The following is a 25,574-nucleotide window of genomic DNA, read 5'->3' as shown; positions in this document are numbered from 1 at the left end:
GATGCATTCCTCCACTTCAACCATTCAACTTGAATTCTGCTGATAATATCTCCATCTATTTCACCATCACTCTGAACAATAGATCCAAGATATCTAAAACGTGTACTCTTATTAATGACTTGATCGCCCAAAGTCACAATCCCTTCAGTAGGTCTATTACTACTAAAATTACACTCCATATATTTCGTTTTAGATCTACTCAAGCGAAAACCTTTAGACTCTAAGGTTGACCTCCATAATTCAAGTTTACCTTCAACTCCCTCTCTAGTCTTATCAACAAGAATAATATCATCAGCATATTTAATTTACATACAATTAAATTATTTTTTATTTCTAAGCTGCACATAATCCAATTATTTTGTATATATTATGTATTTAAAAAACATGCAACAAAACAATATCATCAGCATATTTAATTTACATACAATTAAATTATTTTTTATTTCTAAGCTGCACATAATCCAATTATTTTGTATATATTATGTATTTAAAAAACATGCAACAAAACAACTCCTTAATTATCTCCAAAATATAGCCTTAAAATATTGCACTAAAATAATATCGTATAAAGTGTAGACTTTGAAATGATGAAAAACCTGAGCAATTCATCTATTTGCCTTTTAATGAAGCCATGATTATCATATTTATGGCTTCATTTGGGACTATTTTTTAAAACAATTTGTTTAGTATAAAAACTTTTTCAAATTTCATCACATCAATTTTGAAGGATGTATAACCACCTGATGGATTGATGCATTTGCCACTGTTGAAGTGGATGTATCCATAGCTCCACCGGATCTCATAGCCTCCACCAAATTGCAATCGTCTCACATAGTCATAATTACACCAATTTGGCTCTCTTCATTCGCTTGGACGAACCACATGAATAGAAATAACTAATTAATCTCCCATTCTCAAAGTCATCGCTGGAAATCTCACTAAAATTAGGCTCTGATACCATTTGTTATGCAAGCAGGGAAAACAAAATTTACACAACACAAACACAATAAACACAACTATTTATCTGGTTTGATGAAAATGCCTACATCCACGGGGAGGGGATAATGATTTTACTATATTGTAGAACAATAGGAAATTACAATGAGCTCTTTCTTCCTCTCATACACATAAGAGCAGTCCCCATAGCTCTAGTTATATATTTGAGCCAACCTAAATTAGGAGAAAGCTTGATGATCTCATCTCAATCAAATCCCTCATCAATGCAATAATTAGATCTCATTAATTAATGCATCAATCAAATCCCAATCAAATTCCTAATTAATACATCAATCAAATAAACTTAATCAGGGAAATAATATATTCCCTAATCAATTAAAATAATGAGCTATTAAAATCTTTCAAATCAAGGCTAATTTAAATTTGAAAAACTTTCCAAATCAACAACTACATGCTAGGAAATAAGTCATTCAAGACTTTGGTTTAGAGATCTTTGATAGCCACATCAATGTGGAGAAGTGCAATAAGGTGATCTCATCATAAGAGACCTATACCTAAAAATAAAACCTTCATCAACATCCTCAAGATACTCCTCATAAGCCAAGCAATCACCACTACAACTAATCTACTAAAAGTCCAAATTGCCACTATGCTAATTGTTTGGATATATTTAAAAAGCAAAAGGGATCCCATGACCACTCTATGGTATAGGGCACCTTATCAATCTACCAATGTACAAGTGGTACTTGACATTCATAATTAGAAATATTTTAAGCACCCATCATTCCTGCACAATCTCTACTGTCATGATGCGAAGGACTGAACCTCATCAAAGAGCACATCAACACAATCAAGTTGAAGCCCTTAATATTTGTCAATCTAAGTAGGTACCATGACAAAGCACTAATGTTAGGAGAAAAGGACCTTACCATGAAATAAGCTCTTCATATTATGGGAGAAATTATTACGTCCGGACTCTAATAAAAATGCGACACGTGTTCTTATACATAGTGTGTATAACTGTACACACTATGCACAAATCATAAAAGTATAGACAAAGTTTGTACAAATTTATATACATAATATACATACTATATACATAATTGTATACAATGCGTACAAATTTATATACAGTACAAAAACACGTGTCCCATTTTTATTGGAACTCGGACATAACTTTACGTTTGAACTCCGCACATAATAATTTCTCCTTCCATATGGCATCCTCCTAGCGATTCTTGGTGAGACTGAGATGGAAGCTTTGAAAGCAATAAAAAATTCAGTTTCAGACTCTGTTACCTCCAACACATCATCCAAAGTGTTAATCGTCAACTTCAGAGCTGACCATTTGAATACCAGGAGCTTGTTTAACATCATATTTTAATACATTTTTAAATAAAATGAATCATGACCTCTGCAATTGTACCAACTGGAGAGCCTTTCTATTATTTTTACAAAAAATGTTGGAAAGAATTTCTTACTCTCTTTCCTAAAACAATTTTTTTTTAATTTTTTACCTAAAAAATTATTTTAATAAGCAATAATAAAATCATCCCAAACAAAAAAATAACTTTTTTACTACTTAAAGTAGCTTTCTAGTATGAAAAAATTATAATTTTTTATACTAAAAAATTACTTAAAAAATAGTAAAAAAAATCATCTCAAACGAAGCTTAAATTGCTATTAGATTATTGTGATCTTTAGGCTTTCTTGAAAGCTATAAATAATCCCCTTTAGGAGATTAGCCCATGAATCAAGCAATGTTACAAAGGCAAAAAGCCTTGACTCAATCCCTCACCAACCCCCAAAGCAATTGCCCATACTCTTTTCCACCTCTGCTAAGAGCTTTAAGCAAACCATAATTACCTAGCTATCAATAGATTTACTATTTTTATGCATTTTATTTACATTAGTTTGTTTGTTTTACATCAACATCTTTTTCACTCGCATGTTCTATTCTCAGAAGCAAGAGTATAATTTGAACAAGATATTGGATAGAACATTTGATTCCCTACCAACAAATTCTCTCTCAACAATGTGGAAGAAAAAATATTCATAAGAGCCTTTAAACACATTATATTATCGTAATTGAAAACCAACAGACTCAGGCTATGATTGGCTGCTAGGAATTTGATTGAAGGGAAGACTAAGGCTTCGTTTGGGACGGCTTTTTTATTGCTTTTTAAAACGGAGTTTTAGTACAAAAATAAAAAAATTTGTATTAAAACTCCGTTTTAGAAAGCAATAAAAAAGCCGTCCCAAACGAAGCCTAAGGCTTCATTTGGGACGGCTTTTTATTGCTTCTTAAAACAGCTTTTTAGTACAAAAATTAAAAGTTATGTACTAAAAAGCTACTTTAAGCAATAAGAAAGCCGTCCCAAACGAAAGGCTTCATTTCCGTCCCAAATGAAAGGCTTCGTTTGGGATATTAAGCAGCTTTTTAGTACATAAATTAAAATTTTTATACTAGAAAATGAAGTAGAAAAAAAGTAGTCCCAAATGAAGCCTAAAGGGGATTGAAAAGCTTAAATCAATGATTAATGATTTAATCAAACAATAAATAACCGGAATTGCATTTCATTTCTTTTACTTAATGATGTCCTGGAGCAAAATAGTTAGCCATGCATGTTACAAGGCTGATACACAACACATTTATAACTGATTATATGTGTAATTGAACAAGATATTGGACTCACAATTATGCAAAATTACTGGTTGAATAGACATTTGCCTGTTATCTAGACTTGTCAGTTAAATTTCTTCTGGTTTACAAGTTTCATCACCTGCAGAATGCTGAGATAACAAACCTTCAGGTTCACACTTTTGTCTTCTGAAAAAACCCCGGCAAAGATCCTGAAGAGGAATCTCTGGTACTGGAATGAACTTTCCAACAAAAGCGAGCGGCCAACTGAGAAAATGGGAGGAATCATAATCCATAAAGATCAGGCAAGCTTAGTTTTAGGCTTTGTTTCGGACGGCTTTTTTGCTGCTTCTTAAAGCAGCTTTCAAATACAAGAATTTCAACTTTTGTACTAAAAAGTTGTTTTAAGAAGCAGTAAAAAAGCCATCCCAAACGAAGCCTTAGTATAAGGAAAAAATGATATTACTAACAATACAACATGTTCAAACAAATCATATAAACATACAGTTTATTAATTGTGTGGCTCTTGGTTGGTTAATATCATGGGGAACTAGAGCAGTTTTACTCTCAAAATAAGAAAAATTATAGTTTTTATCTCATGCTCGGTACCTTAATAAAGCAATTGCCATAGAAGCCAACCATAACTGCCAGCTGAGCCTCACAGTTGAAGTGAACTTCCCTAGAAACTCAATGATCAAAATCTGCAATGATAAATAAGAAGAATATTTAGAAAAAAGAAAACCATGCGTGCTAAAATCCTCGATCGGGACTCTTTAATGAGAATACAGCAGAAATATGGCCATTGCCTGAAGAAGAAATGTCATCCCTACTATTCCCATAAAAAGCCGATTTTGTGTAACCCCGTCGAAGATATTAATCTCATCCGGTTTCCGAGCATTGAACTCATTAAAAATCTGCAGGAAAACTCTATCGTCAACATTAGAAAATATATTTATATATAAAAACTAGCATAAATGGATTAGAAACCATCCTCCGAAGTAAGATGGTGCAAGTTGGTAATAAATCAACAAAACCATTTAAAAGAAAGGAACAAATTGCTCATACAATTGATTCACACAATTTGACAAACATTAAAAGCTTAAATCAGTAGCTGCACTTACCTGGCAAAAGACAAAAGTATTAAATATGAAAGTGTTTTTAACTTTTGCCGCATATTCTTGCGTTTCATTCGTCAAATTAAGAAGACTCTTTCCACCAAAGTTAAGAACAAGGAGAATAGTCACTTGGTAAACAGCCTACATTTATAGAATAAATCCATAAGTGACATTAATGATATCAAAATAAAGAATGACCATTGATTGCATGTAAGCACGTCATTTTAATAAGCATTTTAGTGGAAATCAAAACTAATACCTGTACTACAACGTTTCTCCACATCACATTTGTTATAAGCGGCTCCCTTGAAAGAACAAGAAAATCGTATATGAAAAAAACGTTCATCAAAAAACAACTTAATATCTATGGAAAGTGCCAAAAAAGACTCATGAAAGTAAACGGAAGTTCATTATGGTTGAATGAGCATAAGCATATGTTAGGCTTGAGAGACTAAGATTTCGTTTTGGACAATTTTTTATCAGTTTTTTTAATGCTTTCACAAGAAATTTTTTAGCTAAAAAATTGTTTTAGAAAACAATAAGAAAAATATTCCAAACAAAATTTAAATGTGAATGCTATAATACCAAATAGTATTCTTGTTATGATTGAGAAACTAACAATATATTGTTATGCTTACATGCATGCTATAACAAAAATAGTTGTTTTCAGAGAATACTTGAGCAAGTAAGCATGACAATATCATGCTAGGCTTGAGAGGCTAAGTGTGCATGCTATAATACCAAATAGTATCAGAGAACTATAAGTTCACTCGTGTTAGAATATAAGACATCCCAACTAGGTTCTCATGAGGCATAAGGCAGGTGAATGTTGTTCTAGAAGGTGAATAGCCTTTGAGGTAACAAGGAATAACCATCAAAGAATTGGCAGTTAATTTAGGTCTCACCTCACAACATGTAAGAATCCATGAATCTCAACCAATCTTCACTATTATTTTTCTTAACATCAACTTAAAACACCCGTAGCCTTTAACCTTCATATATCAAAAATTATTACTCTGTGTCAAATTTATATTTTATAAGCATGCTTCGCTCTCTTTTTTTTGCATACACATAGTTCATAATAATACATGAACTTTCCGAGGAGGTTTAGGATCACAACATAAAACAGACACGCATGGGTGTGTCTAAAATGTCAAACAACTTTGATCTTTTTTCTAACAAAAGAAAGGGGAGAAGGGGGAGGGGGTGGAGAGGATAGATGATTCACATTTCAACATAACGGAGTATTTGAAACTTTAATTAAATTTAGATCTTTAAAGTTTTACTTTCTATTTTTACACATTGATTACAATTTCCTTTACATTATATTCATCGCTCATCAATCTGTTTAGTAATTCCAAAATATATTATGTCTATCACACATTCCAATTCTACCTAAAGACACTGCCTCAAGATAAATTTGATGGTGCTTTGTGATAAGGTGCCATTGCGAATGTAAGTTTAGTGATATTTATTGGTAAGTTTACTATCACGCATAGTTCCTTGTTTCAAGAACTCCACCCTGTAATTAAGTTGATATAATATTGAGGGAATGAGTTGGTGCGACTACTTACATTTTTGAGCTATGAAAACCCTAGGTTGTGTAATTGATGTATGAAGTCCAAGTCAAATTGAAATTTTTTTGCTCTATTTCATGTTGAAATGAATTTTTTATATAGGAATCCTTGAAAGCAATTGAAATATAGTACAATATCAAGCCTTTATCACACTACAAGGCATCGGCTACATGAATTTTTTTCCCATTGTCCTATTAAGAGTCAAATTCTCATTTAAATATAATAAGGGTCATTTCTATTACTTTCTAACCAAACTTTTTTAGGTCTACCTATACATCTCTTAACATAAGCTAGATCTAATACATCTAATCTCCTAACTGGGTCATCAGAAGGCCGATGTTTTATGTGACCAAACCATCTAAAGCGACTCTCTCTAAACTTATCTGCCACTAGAACTACTCCAACCTTCTCATGTATATACTCATTTCATATTTCCTTTGTAAGATAAGTCCACTCATCCACCTAAACATCCTCATCTCTGCAACACTCAACTTAATTTTATATTTCTCTTTTAATGGCCAACATTATACACCATAAAGCATTTGAGGTCTCACCACCATCTTATAGGATTTTCCCTTAAGTTTGAGGGGTACTTTTCTATCACACAATAGGTCCCATGCATTCCTCCACTTCAACCAACTTGAATTTTAAAAATACCCATCTATTTCACCATCATTTTGAACAATAGACCCAAGCTATCTAAAATGTGTACTCTTTTTAATGACTTGATTGTCCATAGTCACAATCCCTCCACTAGACCTATTACTAATAAAATTACACTCCATGTATTTGGTTTTAGATCCACTCAAACAAAAAAATTTAGACTCTAAGGTTGCCCTCCATAATTCAAGTTTTTCCTTAAACTCCCTCTTTAGTTTTATCAACAAGAAGCAAATCATAAACAAAAAGCATGCACCAAAATACACCCTCTTGCAAATGTCTAGCAAATGTCTAGTAAGAACATCTATTACTAAAGAAAAAAAGATAGGAGCATAGAGCCGATCCTTGATGCAATACGACTAAAATATAAAAATACTTGATTAAATCACCGTGTATTTGAATACAACAATTCTTGCATACATATCCTTAATAACTTGAACTTAAGCATTATTACTTCTAAAAAAGAAAGGAGTTAACAATGTTTATATTCAAGTCAATAAGGATATGTATGCAAGAGTTGTTACTTCTGTTCAAACACAAGGTTGTTTGATCAAGTATTTCTCTATTTCAGTTGGATTACATCAAAGATTAGCTTTAAGCTCATATCTTTTAGCATTAGTCATAGATGTTCTTACAAGACATTTGCAAGAGGTTGCACTAGTAATTATTCTACAATGCACATAGTATTATCATATTAGTTTCCTGGCATACATCTATTCTCCAGCACCCCACTATCAATACTAGTGTTTCACATCAATATGTTTCCTTTGTTATTCAATTATCTCACTGTTAGCGCCTCATTGTCTTATGATTTTGGCTGTCATTTCTTAGTTTGGCATTATTTATTTGTCCCCTTTTTTGTGTTATCTTGGAATAGAAAAGAATTCAGAACTTTATAAATCAAGAATTCAAGACTTTCCATGGAAGGTTTAAAGCTGTTGGAATTCATTAAAAATGTATTGAAACTTGTTGTATTTGAATAGGTCTTAACAGATTTTGAGCTGTTTTTTATTGAGTCTATTAAGAGCAATAAATGAGACCCCCTAAAGGCGTGTAAAATGAATTGAACATTGAGTATAGAGACAATTATAATTTTTTTTCTCAATTCTTATATGTGTGTACTGATTGCACGTATATTCTTTTCAAGTATTTTGCCAGTGTTGATTAGTACTTCAGATGGTGAATCTCCTTGCACTGACGGGAGGCCTAAATTTTAGGTGATTTATATTATTTTTCCTATTTAATTTGTTTGATAGCTAGTGTGTGCGCATGATTCAAATTTTATGTGTGATACATATTCAATTCCTTTTCATGATGTAAACTCGATTATTGCTGGAATTTTTGTTTGTTATTTAATTTTCTTATAGAATTTCAGATTTTGACAACTATTAAATTATTGTTTCAAATGAATAAAGGCTATTTGCTATTTTTACATTAAAACAATCAATTTTGCAAACCTTAATAGTTGGTTACATGTGGACTATGATTCTTGTATATTTTTTCATTGTCCTTAACCATCCTACATCAAATTGATATTACAGCTAATGGTTGTGCTATCTTATCGAACAAAAGTAGGACGTATTAATTGGGTCAGATAAAAAATCAATAAATGATGCAACTTAAATAAATATGAGTAGGTCATGATTCTAAACAAATATAAGATAAATATTAGTAAGATCAAAATTACATACCTATATTCAATAGAAGGCATAACCTAAGGATATTTTCAAAATGAATTTATAATATGAAATATTTTAAATAGCATCACTTATTTGATTTTGGAAAGGATATGCTCAAACTTGTTGATATAGGTTGCTAGCAAAACAACAAGAACATGGGCTAATAAGATACATAGAATTGCAGAACAATATGCCATCTAGAAGTATTGGGACTAATTGAATAATCACTTTAATATTTAACCATAATGTATTTGAATATTATGGTAGGTTTGAAGTCTTGTGATTAAATATGATTTACCACAAGACTATCTTGTCATAATTATGCATTTTGTAGATCTTAATAAGAAATTAGGGTTATTTTAAGTTATAATTTACTAAGAATCCTTAGTGAGGCCTTATTGGATCTTTGAATATTTAGGCATATTACAAGTGATATGCTAGTAAACACATGCCATTAATTAGATTGCATAAAATGAAACCTTTTCATTCTACGCTCAAACTTGTTAAACCTTCACTGACACCAGAATCATGTTTACTAGAATCTAATCTAATCGAGGAAACTATAAATCATGAATATTCTTTAGAAGATAAAAATTGTGTGCTCTACGAAAATTCGCGCCTTTAGCTTTTTTTTTTTTTTTTTTTTTTTTTTTTGGGGGGGGGGGGGTTGTTAAAGCATTAAGTTCCGGGATAAATTTTCAAAATGCAGATTGGGTTTGAAGATAAGACATTACCCAGAGATTTCGTCCTCATTTTGCGAGGACTTTATAAACTGAGTTTTGGTTTCCTATAAGCAGAAGCCTCTATAGTTAATTACTCCTACTCCTCCTGATCACGAGAGGGGGGGAGGGGGGGGGGGTTTAAGGATTAAGTTCCGGGATAAATTTTCAAAAGGCATATTGGATTTGAAGATAAGATATTACCCAGAGATTTCGCCCTCATTTTGCGAGGACTTTATAAACTGAGTTTTGGTTTCCCATAAGCGGAAGACTCTATAGTTAATTACTCCTCCTGATCACGAGAGAGAACTTTCGATTAAGGCTAGTCATCAATGAATATGTCATACCCGTAGATACGCAATATCCAACGAATAGTAGCAACATTGGTTTGGTGTTTGAAATTTTGATATATAAAATTAAAATATCACTATCTTACACTTAAAGCGAATGGTGGGGGTGGGGGGGGGAATGGGGGGGGGGGGGTGATGATGAGCCCGATCAAAATCCCATTATTATGTCATCTCAGGTCATCGCAATCTCTAGTCTACTTAGTCAAAGGAGGTAGTCGACCCAACCCGAAAAAAGGATCATTGTCAGCAGCCATAAGTTGCGTTGTCTAAGGGTACCTTGTAGACCTGGAGTGGATGCTTGTCTAAGAGGACAAATTTGAATCCACCTTAGCTAACATAGAGCTTTATTCCATATCGATTATATCATATTGATTCATATCTCAAGGATTTAATTCCATTGGAGAGCATACGGGCTCAGACCATGACCGTAATATGATGATGCTATTTCGTGGAAAACCATCCAGTTCAAAAGGTCTCAGTTATAACCGTTTACCTGTGGCGTCATTAAGCGGCAAAATCCACAGTGTGATGATATTTAATAGCAAAATCATCGGTTAGAGGATGTGTTAAGTCCTTACCGGCAAGAGACAGATTGAGAATGGATCCTAATGATATCCTCGACTAGACATTAGCTCTTTGTGAGCTGTATTAGTTTTCATATTTGTCCACCTCCGTAAATTGTTGCAGAGGGTAGATCGATTTTTGTGCTTTAGGTGTTTGATGATTTATATTTAATTTTAAATATATTTAACATTTGTTATTTTTGGATTTTATGGGCATTTGGGAGAATTTGAAAATATGTGATTTCCCTCGGTTGATTTTCACATTCAATGCAGCCATCACCGGGGAGTTTATAAACATTTTATTTTATTGATTGAACCTTGTTGACTCAGTCTACTAGCCGACATAGGATCGAGTTTGAATATAAATGTATTTCTTAACCAACGCGGTATTCTCAGACGTCACATGTGTACCTACAACACATTCATCAGAGCCTACGTAAGTATATGTCATTGGATATACTTCGTGCAATGCATTCGAATGTGTGCATGATATGAATTTCAAAATGCAATTGTGGTGTCAAATAGCACACTTGAGTGAAACCCTCTGCTTATGCAGAGGATGAATTTTGAAATGCATTTATAGTGCCAAATAACACACTTGATTTATATTGGTTTCCTACTAATGCACATAAGAGATCCTTACTATGCAATAGCGATGTCATATGACATGCTCATGTAATACATTATGTAAGTTATGCACATACATATGTAACATATTGTCATGGAAGCATAATGCGTGTATGAGGGGGGCATTTTAAGATATTTGCATGCAGTGCAAATAAGCGTTTTGCATTTTTAAATATAGTCGATTGCATAGGTTATTTTTTGCTGAATGTAAGGGGCTTTATTTCGGGCCTTGTTAATGACTTTTGTCTACTTGTACGAAAGTTGAATATCCAGTGGCATGGCGTTGCACTTTAATGACCCGTGATTTTTACTACTTATTCACTGGTTTTGCTTATAGGTGAATCGTAGCGTTGCCATTTGACTGTCGCGAAGCACCTTGTTGTTCTGATGTAGGCTCCCTTTTCTCATTTTGATGCGGACATCCAACCGTCCATGCCTATCCGAGGAGGAGCTGAAGATCGACGGCCGATATCCCTTCATTTTATCTTATTTTATTAATTGTAATTTTTATTTAATTATGCATTTTTCTTTTTTTACCCTTACTTAAGGGATTTGTTTTATGTAAGCCCAAGGGGCAAAATTGTCTTTTAGTTTCTTTTAAGGCCTATATATAGAGGCATTTGCTCTTGTATGAGGATGATGGATTATTAATAAAATTTGTGTTTTTGCACTTGTGTTCTTTGGGAAGAACGTTAGTGAAATCCCTATGGGAGGGATTTGGAGTTTCCACCAGCCGCAGGATGGGTCCGGGCTCGTGGCGTGAAGTCCCTTGGAGAAGGGCAACGTAGTACCCGTCAGCCGCAGGATGTGTCCGGGCTCGCGGTTGTATCTTTAATATTTTGTCTCTTGTTTTTTTTTTTTTTTGTTCTTTCTTTTTGCTCCTCGTCGTTATCTTTATACTCTTCACCGCCCCCCTCCTTTCGGCCATCCGCACCACCAACCACCACCCCATAACCCCTCCTACCAAAGCTCACCTCAGCCTTCCACCAAACCAGACTTAGCTCCACCACCTCTCACGACCAAGCCACAAGCCGCCGGCCATCCCCTTGGTTTCCTCTCCTCTCCACTTGCCATCAAGCCTTTCCTAAATTAGTTTTCATATTTTAGGTAACTATCCTAATGATCAAATTCAAATTTATTTAAATTTGAATAGTTGCCTAATTTCTAAACCCTAGTTTAGGAAACTTACTAATTCATAGTCTATTTAAATTTTGAATTAAATTGGGATGAAATCTTTTCATGCCAAATTTAGTTTATTAATTTAAGTTGGCATTGAATGCCTCATTAATTCATCCCCTCATTTTCCCTCTCTACGCCTCATGCTCAATTTAGAATTGGATAAATTTTGGACAGAATTTTGAATTCTAAATACTTTATTTGAAATTCAAAATCTTTCCTAATTTATCAAATCTATTTTAGGAATGCTCTTAATTTAAATCTATTTGAAATTCAAATTCAAATTGGATTTATTACCTCACTTTCCTAATTCCAAATTCCAAATCTAGTGGCCTTAATTCATCACATTAATTGCTCCTTGGTCCATTAATGCCACCGGCCCCCTTCCCTTTGGCTTAGATTAAGAAACCTTTCCTAAACACCTACCCTTTATCTTTGGAAAGATTTCCCAATTTCAGGAACCGAAATTTACATGAGCTCATAGCCTTAATTTATATCCTAAAACCTGATTTCAGGATTAGGAAATAAATTCCTAATCCTCCCATCACCACATACGGCCTGGCACATTGCTGGAATTCCTCTAAAATCTTTCCCACCTCTTAGATCTTTCCAAAACGCCTCCTGTTACTTTGGGAATTAATCTCCACCATAATTCCCTGCTGGCCGAAACTTTCCCTGGCCCGTATATTGACTCCCCTCCACAAATCTCTTCCCAAACCCCTTTGGACATTGAGTATTCTGCCTTCTAAGACTGCAGCCAGAGAATTCCAACAACGTTTATTGTTTCCCAGCAACTTGGCGCTTCAAAACTGCTGCTGCCCTGGAAATTTCAGCAAGGGAAAATCAGTGTAGCTTGCTGCCAGAACTCTCCTGCTGCTGTTCAACGCCCTCTTATGGCTGCTGTTCTGATTTCCTGAGCCATACAACTTGCTGTCCAGCTCCTTGGAAGGATCCCCAACCTCTGTCCCAGTATTCTAGACCAAAATTGATGGCTGTTCTCACTCAGAAATGCCAAAAGCTGCTGTTTAGATTCTGTATTTGCTCTTCAAGACACATTTAAGATCTAATCCTCCTACCCGTTCTACATCACATGCATTGGGAGATTCGGATATCGTTATATTGCCTTGTCCCCAACTTGTTACGAGAGTAGGATATTGAGTTGAGGGGCTTGATCTCCGGGCTTTCACACGAATGGGGCGGCATATTTTCAGAAGCCCCAGCATTTTTGAAGAGATGATAGAATGAGATATCATTCATTATTATTTTTTCTTCAAGTTTTCATTCTTTGACTCTACAAAATCATTCATAAAGCCATTTAACTTCGTGTCGTTAGCGCCGTAATTTGGGCCTTCCACTAGTAGCATATCAACGGGTTTATTGCAGCGATTTGTAGATACTTGCAGTTGCTGGAAGTCTTGAATATATTTCTCATTATCGTCAGTCTTTCTTTGATGATGTATCAATTGGTTCCCTCCATACATCGGGTCACCTTCATATCTGACTATTAGACTCTTTGAAGTCATTAAATAGAAGACTTTTAATTATACTCGGTCAACAAAGCTCTCAGCCTCGACAAGGTGAATGTACTTTACACTTTCATGATTGTAGCTTCTCAATCACCGTTGCTTGTAGGTGTCCCTAAGGAGGCACTGTTGTACACATTCATCATTGGTTGTCAAACGTTTGTTGTTAACCATAGATAGGTTTGTATATTCATCTGCATACTGGCACCGTTCGTCAAAGGATAAGTGCAGCTGCTTGGTTATTGGATGACTGTTGATTGCAAGAATGATCTAATATCTATTGCATATTGTTCGTCATCATTCGTAGATGGACTCTTGTACGCAACATATCTCCTACATTTCAATCTCTTGATTATTGGTTTCTTTTAGATTTATTTAAAGTAGTATATTTGTATTTACTTTAATTTACATGAAAATCTATACTATTGTATGCATCATCCTCAATGGAAAAATTTATGCATGAAAAACCAGTTTAGCGGCATAGGACAATCACTAAAGCTATTGGAGTTTCCAACAGTAGAAAAATGGAAGGCTCTTTGGATTATTATGCTCTTTTTCTAAGAGTCAGAAATATTTTTTAGCTACAATTTTGAAGGCTCTGTAAGGAGTTGAACCCAAAAAAGAAAACATAGGAAAAATAAAAACACTGCAATAAGTGCAATTCTATACAGAATTAAGAAATAGTAAATCAAGGTTGAACAACAGGAAAATTATGCAAAACAGCTTACTCAGAAGTAACTTCCACACAAGTTACTAATGTAGGTATCAAGGGATAAACTAAACGAAAAAGAAATAACGAACACCAACCTTTGACCAACAGGTAGTCTCTTCATCAGATGGTCTGTTGGTAGTTCAGTTGCTAATGCAAGCGCTCCAAGAGTGTCCATGATGAGATTAACCCACAAAAGCTGGTTGGAAAAGAAATAATCTCCTAGATGAATTCTTGTAACAATACAACTACTTGGAATTTTCTATTAAAACATGTGATACGTAAGCACTAAAACTGAAATACATCAAAATATTTCAAACCTTTGCTCTAGATTTTAATATAAATTATGAAGAGAAAGGTAGCATAATATCAGATAATATGATTATCATAAAGATCGCAGGCAACTGCTTGCAAGTGCACCTAAAGGGGCCAGCAGAAACTGCCCTACATAATTTGATCAAAAACCTTTAACAAAGCTCAGTGGCAACATTAATTTGAATAACTGAGGTAGTATATTCAGTATAAATTACATTGTTTTGGAGGTTTCTTCAAGTGTTCTCACCTCAACAGCATTTAGAGGAACATCACCAGATGAAACAGCTGCAACCACATTAATCACAAGTGCTGCAACATTGACTGTGAGCTGGAACTGGATAAACTTCTGGATATTTGCAGACACTGATCTACCCCACCGGACAACCTAGAAACGACATTATAATAAAATTTCAGTCTTTATATTCGATGTAGTTTCAAAAGAAGAAATAAAGAGAAACACAATTAACCTTCACAACTGATGTAAAATTGTCATCAAGGATAATTATGTCAGAGCTTTCTTTTGCAACCTCAGTTCCCATCAATCCCATTGAAAGACCAATATCAGCCTAAGAAATCAATATTAATGTGAATTAGTTTGGTACACTATGTTGAAGGCATGAGAAGAAATAGATATTTTGTAGTGCATTATATCAAACCAATGCATCTTGGTAGATATCATAATAACCCTATTTCTATTTCACGTGACTGGATCGATTATTGCTGTGAAACAAACAATCGGACAGTTATCTGGCAGCAGCAGCTTTGAGTTTGTCATAAGAAAGTGTGATATTGAGTTGTGGTTTGGAGGCTTATGTGATTGTGTACATGCTTCTTGAGATCGGAATTCTTGAGGAATAAAGTTTGTGACATCCCTTCCAAATATGCACAACAAATGGAGGAGATTAATTTTGCTTTGAGTGCTTAGTTGGTATGATGAATTATAGTTTTCATTTTTAGCCTTCTCTTTCAGAAATATAGCTCTGAATTTAGTGAGAACTCCATCAATGTTAGTTTCTTTATGAGAAGATAATATGATCTATTTTGTTATCATTCTCAATTCATACTCCATATATTTGATGGTAGATTTATCTATGCCTCCTCATCTTGTGAGGCTCTGTGGATGTAGGCCAGTTTTGACTGAACCACATAAATCTTATGCTTTTATTAGTGGTTGTGTTTCATATTACTATTTTGCATCTATGTTCATGGTACTAGCTTATCTATTCTAGGTTAATCTTATAGTTATCTTAAATTGAATGATATAGGCACTTTTTTATTACAACAAACTAGCATTAAACTAGGTTAAACCTAGGAGATGGTGCCATCAAAGACTTCCGCGTAGCACTAATAACAATGATTTCTCATCTAGAAGATGAAAATGAGAGCATCTTTATCTAAAGAGGGTTGGCTCAAAGCTTTAAGTGGAATGATTCCTTAAGCACATAGAAGAGGGATGTTCGCTCATGAAGAATAGAATAAGGCGCGAGCCTCGCTCTCGCAAGCTTAAAGGTTCCTCATTTTTCGTGAGGTAGATTGGATTTAAAATTGACCAGATTTCTCCTGAGAGTAGTGTTAGGGTTTATTTAGATCCGAGTCGTACTTCCTATGAGCGCAAGCTCTCACAGTTAATTAACCCTCCTAACGTATTAGAAGAGCACTCTCAATTAAGGATAAAATATATTTAGTTTATGGAAGAAGTGTGGAAATGTACAACATTATTTTAAAATCTTAGTTATGGGGGATGAAGGTCGACAGCACGAGATCTTCGATTGAGTGACTGCCCGTTTAAATTTTGCAATAATTTTTTTTTAGCAATTATGATTTTAAATATTAGAACCAATATAATTGACTGGAATTAGTTTTATGTATCGCTAGCAATTTGAATTTCATATCTTCGCAGGCAAAATGTTAAAGGCGATATTTTACGGCAGATAAGAAAACTGAATTGATCGTGTATAAGGCTTGATCATACGTGCTATTTGGATGTAGAATTTATGTAATATTTGGGCAAGATGATGACAAATCTTGCCAAATAAAATTTAGGTCACTAAAATCTTTAGTTTCCCTCTTTTTGCTATAAATCCTATTTGGCGGATTTACGGGATGTGGCCAAAGAAGCGCGCAAAAGGAAGAAATATGGCTACCTTGGCAATGAGCAGGCTCTCATTCTCGCCATTACTTCCGATCCAACAGAAGAATGATGAGGTGGGTGTGACTTTGGATCTCTCACGCGAAGGTGGCGTAAGATGGGGGCTTTAGGCATCGGGCATGAGCGAGGCTAGGGTGTTGAAGACGGAATCCTAGGGCGTCGGATCAAGTGTTCACACAGGCGACAAAAGCCAAAGCGGGTCTCACTAGAGGGTCGATGAGCAGCTGGAGGAAGATGGGCTTCAGCCCTTCACATGAGGAACAGAGAGGCAAGGCTGAGCGGTTTCTTCTTCCTGCTTGTGTATGTTTCCAATGGATGGAAAGAATAAAATTCCAAGGAATTTTATGTCGTGTGAGGAAGTTACATGAGCGAAGAGTTGTGTATTTTGGGAAGATAGTGTGAGGTGGGCCAGCTCGGAGGTATGTATATTGCTTCGGAATTTCTCTGTTATGTTTTTTATAGTCAACAAAGTGAAATCGCGGGCAGAAACAGGGGGCGCACATGTGCAGTTTCGCATAGGATTGGGCGTGGACCGAAAGTGACACGTGAGTGTGTAGACAGAGGTGCGATTCGAGACGCATGATCGGATTACGAGGCTGGGCTGGTGTTGCGATCAAAAGCGACTTCCTGCATGTGGATGATCGAGCAGCGCAAATAGGTTTGGTCGCATGCAGACGAAGTTGCATGTGTGCGAGGGTTGGGGATCGAGTGAAAGGATCCTTTGTCTGGGCTCCTGCGTACAATCAACAGAGAACAAGAGGGAGTGTGGGGCTCCAGCTTCTGCATGTGAATGTCGACTTAGAGGGAAAGCAGTTCGTTTCAGAGTTTTTTGTTGTAAGGGGAGTTACGTGAGGGAACGAACGGTTGTGTCAATTGGAGAATGAATCGGTATGAGGTGGGGCCTGTCGGGCTAGTTAGTTGTCAACAGAAGATGATCTAAAGACCTCAGGTATGTTTGAGTTTACTTTGTAAACTGTGATGTTAGTTTTGTTTTTAGGAATAGTGCATGACAGAAATGGTGATTCCTGGGATATAGAGTTTGAGAGGCTATTCTCAAAACAGTGTGATTCCTTGGATAGAGTGTGATGTTAGTTTTGTTTCTATTAGGTTAATCTGATTGCTCTCTTCAGCATGCTCAAAATGAGTGATTTGGACACTACTAATGCAAAAAATACAAAAATTAAAAAAAACATGCATAGATTCGTGATACCTCATTCAAGGCAGGAGCATCATTAGTACCGTCTCCAGTAACAGCAACCACATGACCCTTTTTCTTTAAAGCTTGTACAAGTAGAAGTTTGTCATTGGGAGAGGACCTTCCCATTACCTAAAAGAAAATTTCATATGAATGCTGCCTGACAATCCCAAGTCAAAAAATAAAGTTCAAACAAAGAAAACTGCTTAATTCAAACCATTAAAAAGAATCCAACATAACAAGGTCAAAATCACAACCAGAAACTTAGTTTCTACAAGAGGAATATGCAAAAGCTCAATACAAAGTAAAAAATGGAAATATTTTGGAAAATAAAGTTTTCTAGGTAAGCATGCATTGTATTATTACTAGAAACAGTTCAGAAAACACTAGTTTATAAGTATTAATGTATTGCAGTAATAAAGCCTCCTGCAGCAATACTACTATTTCTTAGCGGGGGCTAATAATGCAACATTTGTCCAAAGCTTCAGAAAACCGACATTATTTCAAATGCTCTGAAACTTCAGTATGGCATATAATGTGTAATAAGTATCATAAAATTTGAACTGCCACAGTGCAAGATAAATGAAATCATTGAGTAGGCAAAACCTCCAGTAAGATCTTATGTAGGTCAGAAAGTTTGGATCTTCCTAGGGAAATTAAGCATTAGGTGAAAAAAGAACTATAATGCTTTCTAATTCAACGCAAGGCTTCCAACAATAAAATAAGCTCTATATTTCAATCTATTATGCAGCATAAACAACATCATTTGTACGCCACAAAAGCAATAAATGATTGGCCAAAGTGGATCAAATAAATTCAGAATATAAGGGCAGCAAAAAAGTAGGAAAACTTGTACCCCTTCCCAAGAGATATATCTCAGAACATTAAAAGGGTTTCAGGATAAGATGCATGAAAGATGAGCACCAAATTATGAAAAAAAAAAAAACGATGACAAATTCTTTATGTTTATATCAAAAAAATAACTAACCTAACAAACTCAATTTCCGAACAATATTAATTTCTCTTTCGGTTAGAATTCTTTAAACTATGTCACATTTATTCAAATTCAGCAATTGTTTACAAGATAATCATAAGGATGAAATTGAATTTGATCTTACAGTTATCTTTTCAGCAATTTCTTCTCTAGCTTTCTCAGAATAGGCACGGAAAACTTGTCCTTCTATTATAGTTGGCTCTATTGCTTCTTCTTCTGATTGAAGAATTCTGCACTCTAAAGCAATTGCTTTGGCTGTCTGAAGGTTATCTCCAGTGACCATACGTACCTACTTGGTTCATAACAGTGTAGTGTAGCATTAAGAAAAATCTCACAGAAAAAAAAGCACTTTTTAAATATATACATATAAAGAAAGAAATAAACAAACAATCAGCACTCAATTTGAATTAAAATATTAATCACAAAAAATCAAGATTAGGTCATAACAAATGTAAAGATTACGATCAACTTATCAAGAAGAATATGAATGACCACAAAATTAAGAGATAAGCCTTCTAAGCACAATGGTTAGCCTTGCCCAATGGACACTGGAAGTCACAAGTTCAAATCATAGAAATAGACTCTCTATGTTTACTCAAGGTGGCATAAATCTACCAATTCCCAAGCCTTGCAATGATGGGAGTCCCATGAATTGGGTGTGCCGTGTTATGAACGATGCTAATATCCTTGATCATTACCCTTCAAAATGCAAAAATAAAATGGTTCATAGCATTAGTAAAGTAACTTCTTTAATCACCCATTTACACCAATAAATATCACATCTTTCTCAGTAGACAACACCACACCACGGATAAACAAAAGAACAAAAAAAGAAAAACATAAAAGCCTAAGAAGGATTGATAAAAAGAGTTCATGTAGGCTTGACGAAGATGTTTTCTTGCACTATCAAGAAACACGAATCAGCTCATAATTGTGTCCTTCAAAAAATGGTAGCGCTTACCTCTAAAAGAACAATAGAAACTTCAGCTAAATAAAACATGATAAAAAATTTTAAAGAAATAAGACTAAATTATATACACGCAATAGTTCACAAGGATCAATCAGGAAATCTCTAGTTGCAAAAGAAATAACAATGGTTGTGTTATAAGCTCGGACCAAAATGGGCCAGGCGTTCTATCCGCCAAAGCAAGCACCAAACGAACCGCCCCACCCCTCCTTCGCACATGAGAAATCAAATGACATCTCTAGCTCGCAACTATCTCTCAAATCGTGAGAATCACAAGATTTTCCCACCCCATGTCTCTACTGCCTCGATTGTCTTCACTCGTCATTGAAGATTAAAGGAGAACCTAGGGCATCATATTCCCCTTCTCAATAGCTGCCAAATCATCCTCTCTCTTTTCTCTCAATTTTCCCTCCTCGCATCCACCGAGCATCCTCTTCCTTCTTCTGAAGCCCCAGCCATTGAACCTCTTCTCTCTCCTTCCTCTTCAGCTTTGTCTCTCACCGCCATCGTCAGAGAGGTCCTTCACCTTTATTCTCCTTTGACTGAAAGCCAACAGTGAGAAAACCTTCTCTATCATAAAACCTACTAAATTTTCTCACATCTATTTTCCTCTACAATCTTATTTAAGGCTGAGATCAACTTGGATAACAATGTTAATGTCTTGAATGCAAGCTTATAATTATTTAATTTTGCTTCTTGTAGGGCCTTCGATTGGTGGAATGGAGCAGGCAATTTAATTTGGAATTCGTGCCAACTGCAGTAAGTAATTGTTACTTATTATTGAATAAATATACCTTCTTTGTTACGAACATAATTTGTGTTATTTATATTAGGCTCTTTGATAATTTGATTAAATTGTCAATTATATCATTATTGTAAAAATTTTTATTATATGCATACGCTCATAAAGATCTTTTTATGCTCATAATGGAACAATTCGTTGCATAAGTAGATTTATCTTGACTTATTACTGCATAAACTCATATATATTGACCCCTAATATAAACCTATTTTAATGTATGCACTCCTATTGAATGCAATAAATGTCATCATTGCAAATCATATCTTAATATGAAATAGCAATCATCATATTGAAAATATAACAACTTTTAAAAAGTGCTTATGAAAAATATAGAAACTATTTGCAGCATGTAATGGTATGTAGATCAGTGGAACCCTATTGGATATTGGCTAACGAGGCCGACGGGCCCACAGAGTGATAACTCTATAAAAAATCATTAAATTTTCTTAGAGTTAGCGTTTACTTTCTAGGTGCAAGGTTTTTGACTAAATCAACTATAGATAATATATAAATAATCATGAGTTGAAAATGATGAATGACTAATAAGGCATATTAAGATATGATGATACATAACATGATTGCATACGTGAACATTGAAGTGATATTGCATTAGTAGCAATTTGACACATACATTGTAACATTAGCATGCTAGATCCCGTCATAGGAACCATGACATATGACATTATTATATTGATTTGTTCATTATCATGTGTTATACCTATCTATTTGATTGGTCATACTACATGTCTCATTCCTTTACAGTTTGTGCATTAATAGATAAAAGTTACTGATATGAAACACTTGAAGATTTCAAGTAAATTCTATCAATAGAGACGAAAAACAACAAAATGCTCCACAAATCAAATGGAAAATCAACAAAACAGTAATTTTTATTGAAGAAATCAAACTAACGGAAGAAATAAAACAAAATACAATTGATCCTCTATTTGCAAGGATATATCTCTCCCAAATCTCTAGACGTCGCTAGAGCCCAAAAGAAACCCAAGATATCTCAAATTTCAGCCAAATTCAAGATGCCATGACCCTAGGAAAAACAAACTATTTAATGCATACAATCAAAAAGTAAATCTCTAAACAGTCCCTACATTCAAATTTTCCTCCCAACTCCCTCAAAAAACATTGCTAAACAACTCTTTCAGACCTGGCGACTTGCGCGACTCGTACAAGAGGCAGAACTTTCGCCTGTTTTGTCCGTAAGCCGGTCTCGTATGGACTGACTGGACCAGTCCAATGGACCGGTGTAACAATACTCCCCTCCCAAAAACTCACCTTGTCCACCACAAGATCGAAAGATGACACCCTCTTTCATTCCCTCATCATCACAAATGGTAAGAACCTAAAGAGCTCGGTCCTTACACCTATGCCCCGGCGTATACATCTCATCACATCTGAAACAGAACCCCTTCGTAATCTTCTCCAGTAATTCTATTTTTTTGAGATTCTTGAAGTTGTCCCCAAGTCTTCCTCCTGCAGTCTTTTCCTTCGAAGTTTCCCGAAGAGTATCCGGTGTTGGCTCCGTGGATGCCAATACAATGGTGTTCATCCTGTACAAGCCTACTGAGTTGATGCCTCCTGTTCCTCTCTCCAGGTGCCTCTAATCCTCCACCAACTGAGTTAGCTCCATAGTCTCTCCCAAGTCACGAGGCCTCATCACTCTAATCGTTGCTCGGATCTCTAGTTTCAGTCCCTTCATGAAGTTCCCCAATAATAGTGTCTCAGAAAGGCGGTCCAATCAGCTACCAAGGTACTTGAACCTCTCCCGGTACTCTATCACTGAACATCCTACTATGATTTCCTTGCCTTTCGATGCATGGGGCATGTGTGTCAAGGCGAAGAACTGCTCGTAGAAGTCTCCTCCCCTACAGGTTTGAAAACGTTCTACCAAACAATCCTTGAACTCCCTCCAACTCTGTATGGGTCATCGCATGTCCCTCCATTGGTACCAAGCCAAAGTCTTCCCTTCCAAACATAAGCCATCTGTTGTTAGTATCTCCTCCTCCATCAACCCATTGATGGAAAAATAGCTTTCAACCTTGTAGATCCACTCATGCGCATCCTCCCCATCAAAGATTGGCATCTTCAGTTTCCTCACCCTCGGATCGCCTCCATTCCCTCTATTCCCTCCATAATTTTCCATCCCCAAGGGGGGGTTCTCCCGAAGTGTCTCAATCATCCCTTCTACACTCATACTCAAACCTTTCATCAACTTCCCACCTCCTTTCAAATTCAACACCCCTTGGATCATAATAAACCCCTCCTTTCAAATTCAGCCACCCTTCAGTCATAATTTCTTCTTTTTCTTTCAAAATCTACCTATTTCCTCTCAAATTCATCACCCCTTTGTTCTTGCCCTACCTCCTCACGCCTCTCCCCATACCCTATACCTGGTTATTCCCAAAGAATAGGCTCTAGGGGAGGTATTCTCTCTTCTCTTTTTTTAGTATCCACCTCATGATCTTCCCTTTGACTTATTGGCTTAGAACTTTCTCCACATTCCTGGTTGTCGATGACTTCCCTCACCTCTGAAGACATTTTTTTTTGTTTTGGCCCTCGACCACTTTCTTCAACATCTCCCACAGGATGAAAATTTTCAAATTATCATGGATGCTGAAATTTCTTTCTTTAAATCTGAAATTTCATATTTCATTTGTCTGATCCCCTTTCAAGGCATTCCTCCAATGCATCCACTTTCTTGGCCGTCATCAATACCCGAATTTTTGTTGGACTAAAAATCTGAATCTCGATTCCAAAAAATAGAAAATCCCTCTTCCTCCGGACCAAAAACAGACGCTGAAATTCATAGAAATAACCCCCAAAAGGTCCCAAAATTTGCATTGATATCAAATTGATATGAAACAATTGAAGATTTCAAGTAAATCCTATCAATAGAGATGAAAAATAGCAAAATGTCCACAAATCCAATGGAAAATCAACAAAACACTAATTTTTATTGAAGAAATCACACTAGCAGAAGAAATAAAGAAAGATACAATTGATCCCCTATTTGAGAGTATGATCTATCTCTCCCAAATCTCTAGACGCCGTTAGAGCCCAAAAGAAACCTAAGATATCTCAAATTTAAGCCAAATTCAAGATGCTCTAATCCTAGGAAAACAAACTATTTAATGCATACAATCAAAAAGGAAATCTCTAAGCAGCCCCTACATTCAAATTTCCCTCCTAACTCACTCAAAAAACCTTCCTAAACAACTCTTTCAGACCTGGCGGCTTGCGCGACTCGTACAGGAGGCGGAACTTCCGCTAGTTTCGTCCGTAAGCCGGTCCCGTATGGACCGGTAATGTTGATTTTGGTTTATCAAACTCACTCGTTGTTGTCTCTTTTTATAGTAGGTTCTACTGAAATACTTTGAGGGTCATCACCACAAGAGCAGATCTACCAATCATACCATATCTTTGAAAATTGTAAATTTTGAAGTAGTTCATTTATGTGTTTTCTTTCAAGAGTTGGGTAGTTTATTTATGTTATTATTTCATATTTATTTTGCATGCAGTAATTCTATTTTGATAATGTACTATTATATAAATTTATGATAATAAAATGAAAGTTTGGTTTTCTTTTGTTGTTTTCTCTTATAGATATATTTTGTTTATATTGTTTGTATATGAATTTTTTTCTTTGTGAATACTAAATAGGTCTTAATATCCTTTCATTACGTTCTATGTTGCCGAGGTGTAAGCCCGTGATGTGCAGGTTGCCATTGTGAAGGTTAAGAGAATAGGTATGTATGCAATAGGTTGAATTTGGGACATCTTAAGACACAACTGTAAGCATCAACCGAGAAAAAAGAGTGCTCTTAACCACAAAAACGTAGCACCTTATATATTTCATCAATGGCACTTGGTCATCAAAAAATCTGCATTGCAGCCCCATCCTTTTTTTTTTTTTTTTTTTACCTAGCGCAGAATGGTGAAGCTGAACTTTGGGTCAAAACAGGCCCCATTGACCAATAATAAAAAGGGCACTGTAGCCACAGATTTCCATGAGACTCCAATGAAAACCAAAATGACAATTTCTACTTGTTCTAGGTTAGATCATTCACAAATGATCTGTACAAGATACATCACTCAGCAATGGAGTTATGGGGAGAACTCTCAATCTCAAAAACAGATTTCTTAGAAATGAGACTTAGAGATTCCAAGCTTGAGTTCATGATTGTAGTTGAGGTTAAGTTGCCCACTCCACTGACAATAAAGAAGAAGAGGAAATAGAACAGAGGAGAGAGATGGTGGGAGATGAGGAAGAAAACAGAGTTTTAATAGCAAGATGTGTTGGAGTGGCCGGAGTAGATGAAATTGCAGGAGACGGCGCATTTGGAGCAGAAGAGATGCAATTTTTCAATCAAGAAGAAAAGATAGGAAATGGAGGAAAAATAGAGGTGTATTTATGTCTTTCTATTTCAGTTTTTCTGAGTTGATTGTTATGTTAATAGATCGAACTCTGTGATTTGTGACCCAAATGTTTCAGGATCAAAGTGAAGGGTTTTTAAAAATGAGGATATAGGAGGCATAATATGGCCTAAAAATAAGGGACTTAAATGGTAATTAACACCTTTCATCAGGAAAAATACATAAGCAATTATTTTATTGCAGATAGCAAACAACAAAGAAAGCTTCTATTCATCAAGTACAAAACTAGCAATGCTAAAGTTGATCAATTTCCTAATATATGTTGGCCAATTTACCTTGACACCGGCTCTACTGCATTGCTCCACCGCATCTCTGACACCAGGCCTACAAGGATCCTACAAATTAATGAATGTATAAGTGCAAACATGAGAACAGAAAAAAAAAGCATATACAAGGCAAAAGATACA

At 35.4% G+C, this 25,574-nt stretch overlaps 1 protein-coding gene across 1 annotated transcript in view; it reads right to left on the bottom strand.

Moving 5' to 3' along the window:
- Window positions 1-3,501: 3,501 nt before the first annotated feature.
- Window positions 3,502-25,574, bottom strand: part of LOC110114658 (calcium-transporting ATPase 5, plasma membrane-type) — a 34,806-nt gene continuing 12,733 nt past the window's right edge. Inside the window, exons 12-22 of the mRNA XM_020847607.2 lie at window positions 25,443-25,502; window positions 19,074-19,238; window positions 17,971-18,087; window positions 15,079-15,177; window positions 14,859-14,996; window positions 14,395-14,495; window positions 4,973-5,018; window positions 4,720-4,854; window positions 4,405-4,512; window positions 4,208-4,299; window positions 3,502-3,865 (exon numbers count right to left, since the gene is read on the bottom strand). Coding sequence (XP_020703266.1) covers window positions 3,709-3,865; window positions 4,208-4,299; window positions 4,405-4,512; window positions 4,720-4,854; window positions 4,973-5,018; window positions 14,395-14,495; window positions 14,859-14,996; window positions 15,079-15,177; window positions 17,971-18,087; window positions 19,074-19,238; window positions 25,443-25,502 — 1,218 coding nt within the window. The 3' untranslated portion in view covers window positions 3,502-3,708. The remainder of the gene's footprint in view (window positions 3,866-4,207; window positions 4,300-4,404; window positions 4,513-4,719; window positions 4,855-4,972; window positions 5,019-14,394; window positions 14,496-14,858; window positions 14,997-15,078; window positions 15,178-17,970; window positions 18,088-19,073; window positions 19,239-25,442; window positions 25,503-25,574) is intronic.

This window comes from Dendrobium catenatum, unplaced genomic scaffold (assembly GCF_001605985.2).
Source record: "Dendrobium catenatum unplaced genomic scaffold, ASM160598v2 fragScaff_scaffold_1163, whole genome shotgun sequence".
NCBI classification, from domain to species: Eukaryota; Viridiplantae; Streptophyta; class Magnoliopsida; order Asparagales; family Orchidaceae; genus Dendrobium; species Dendrobium catenatum.
Note: the sequence above shows the minus strand (reverse complement) of the source record. Positions and strands in the feature narration are given on the sequence as shown.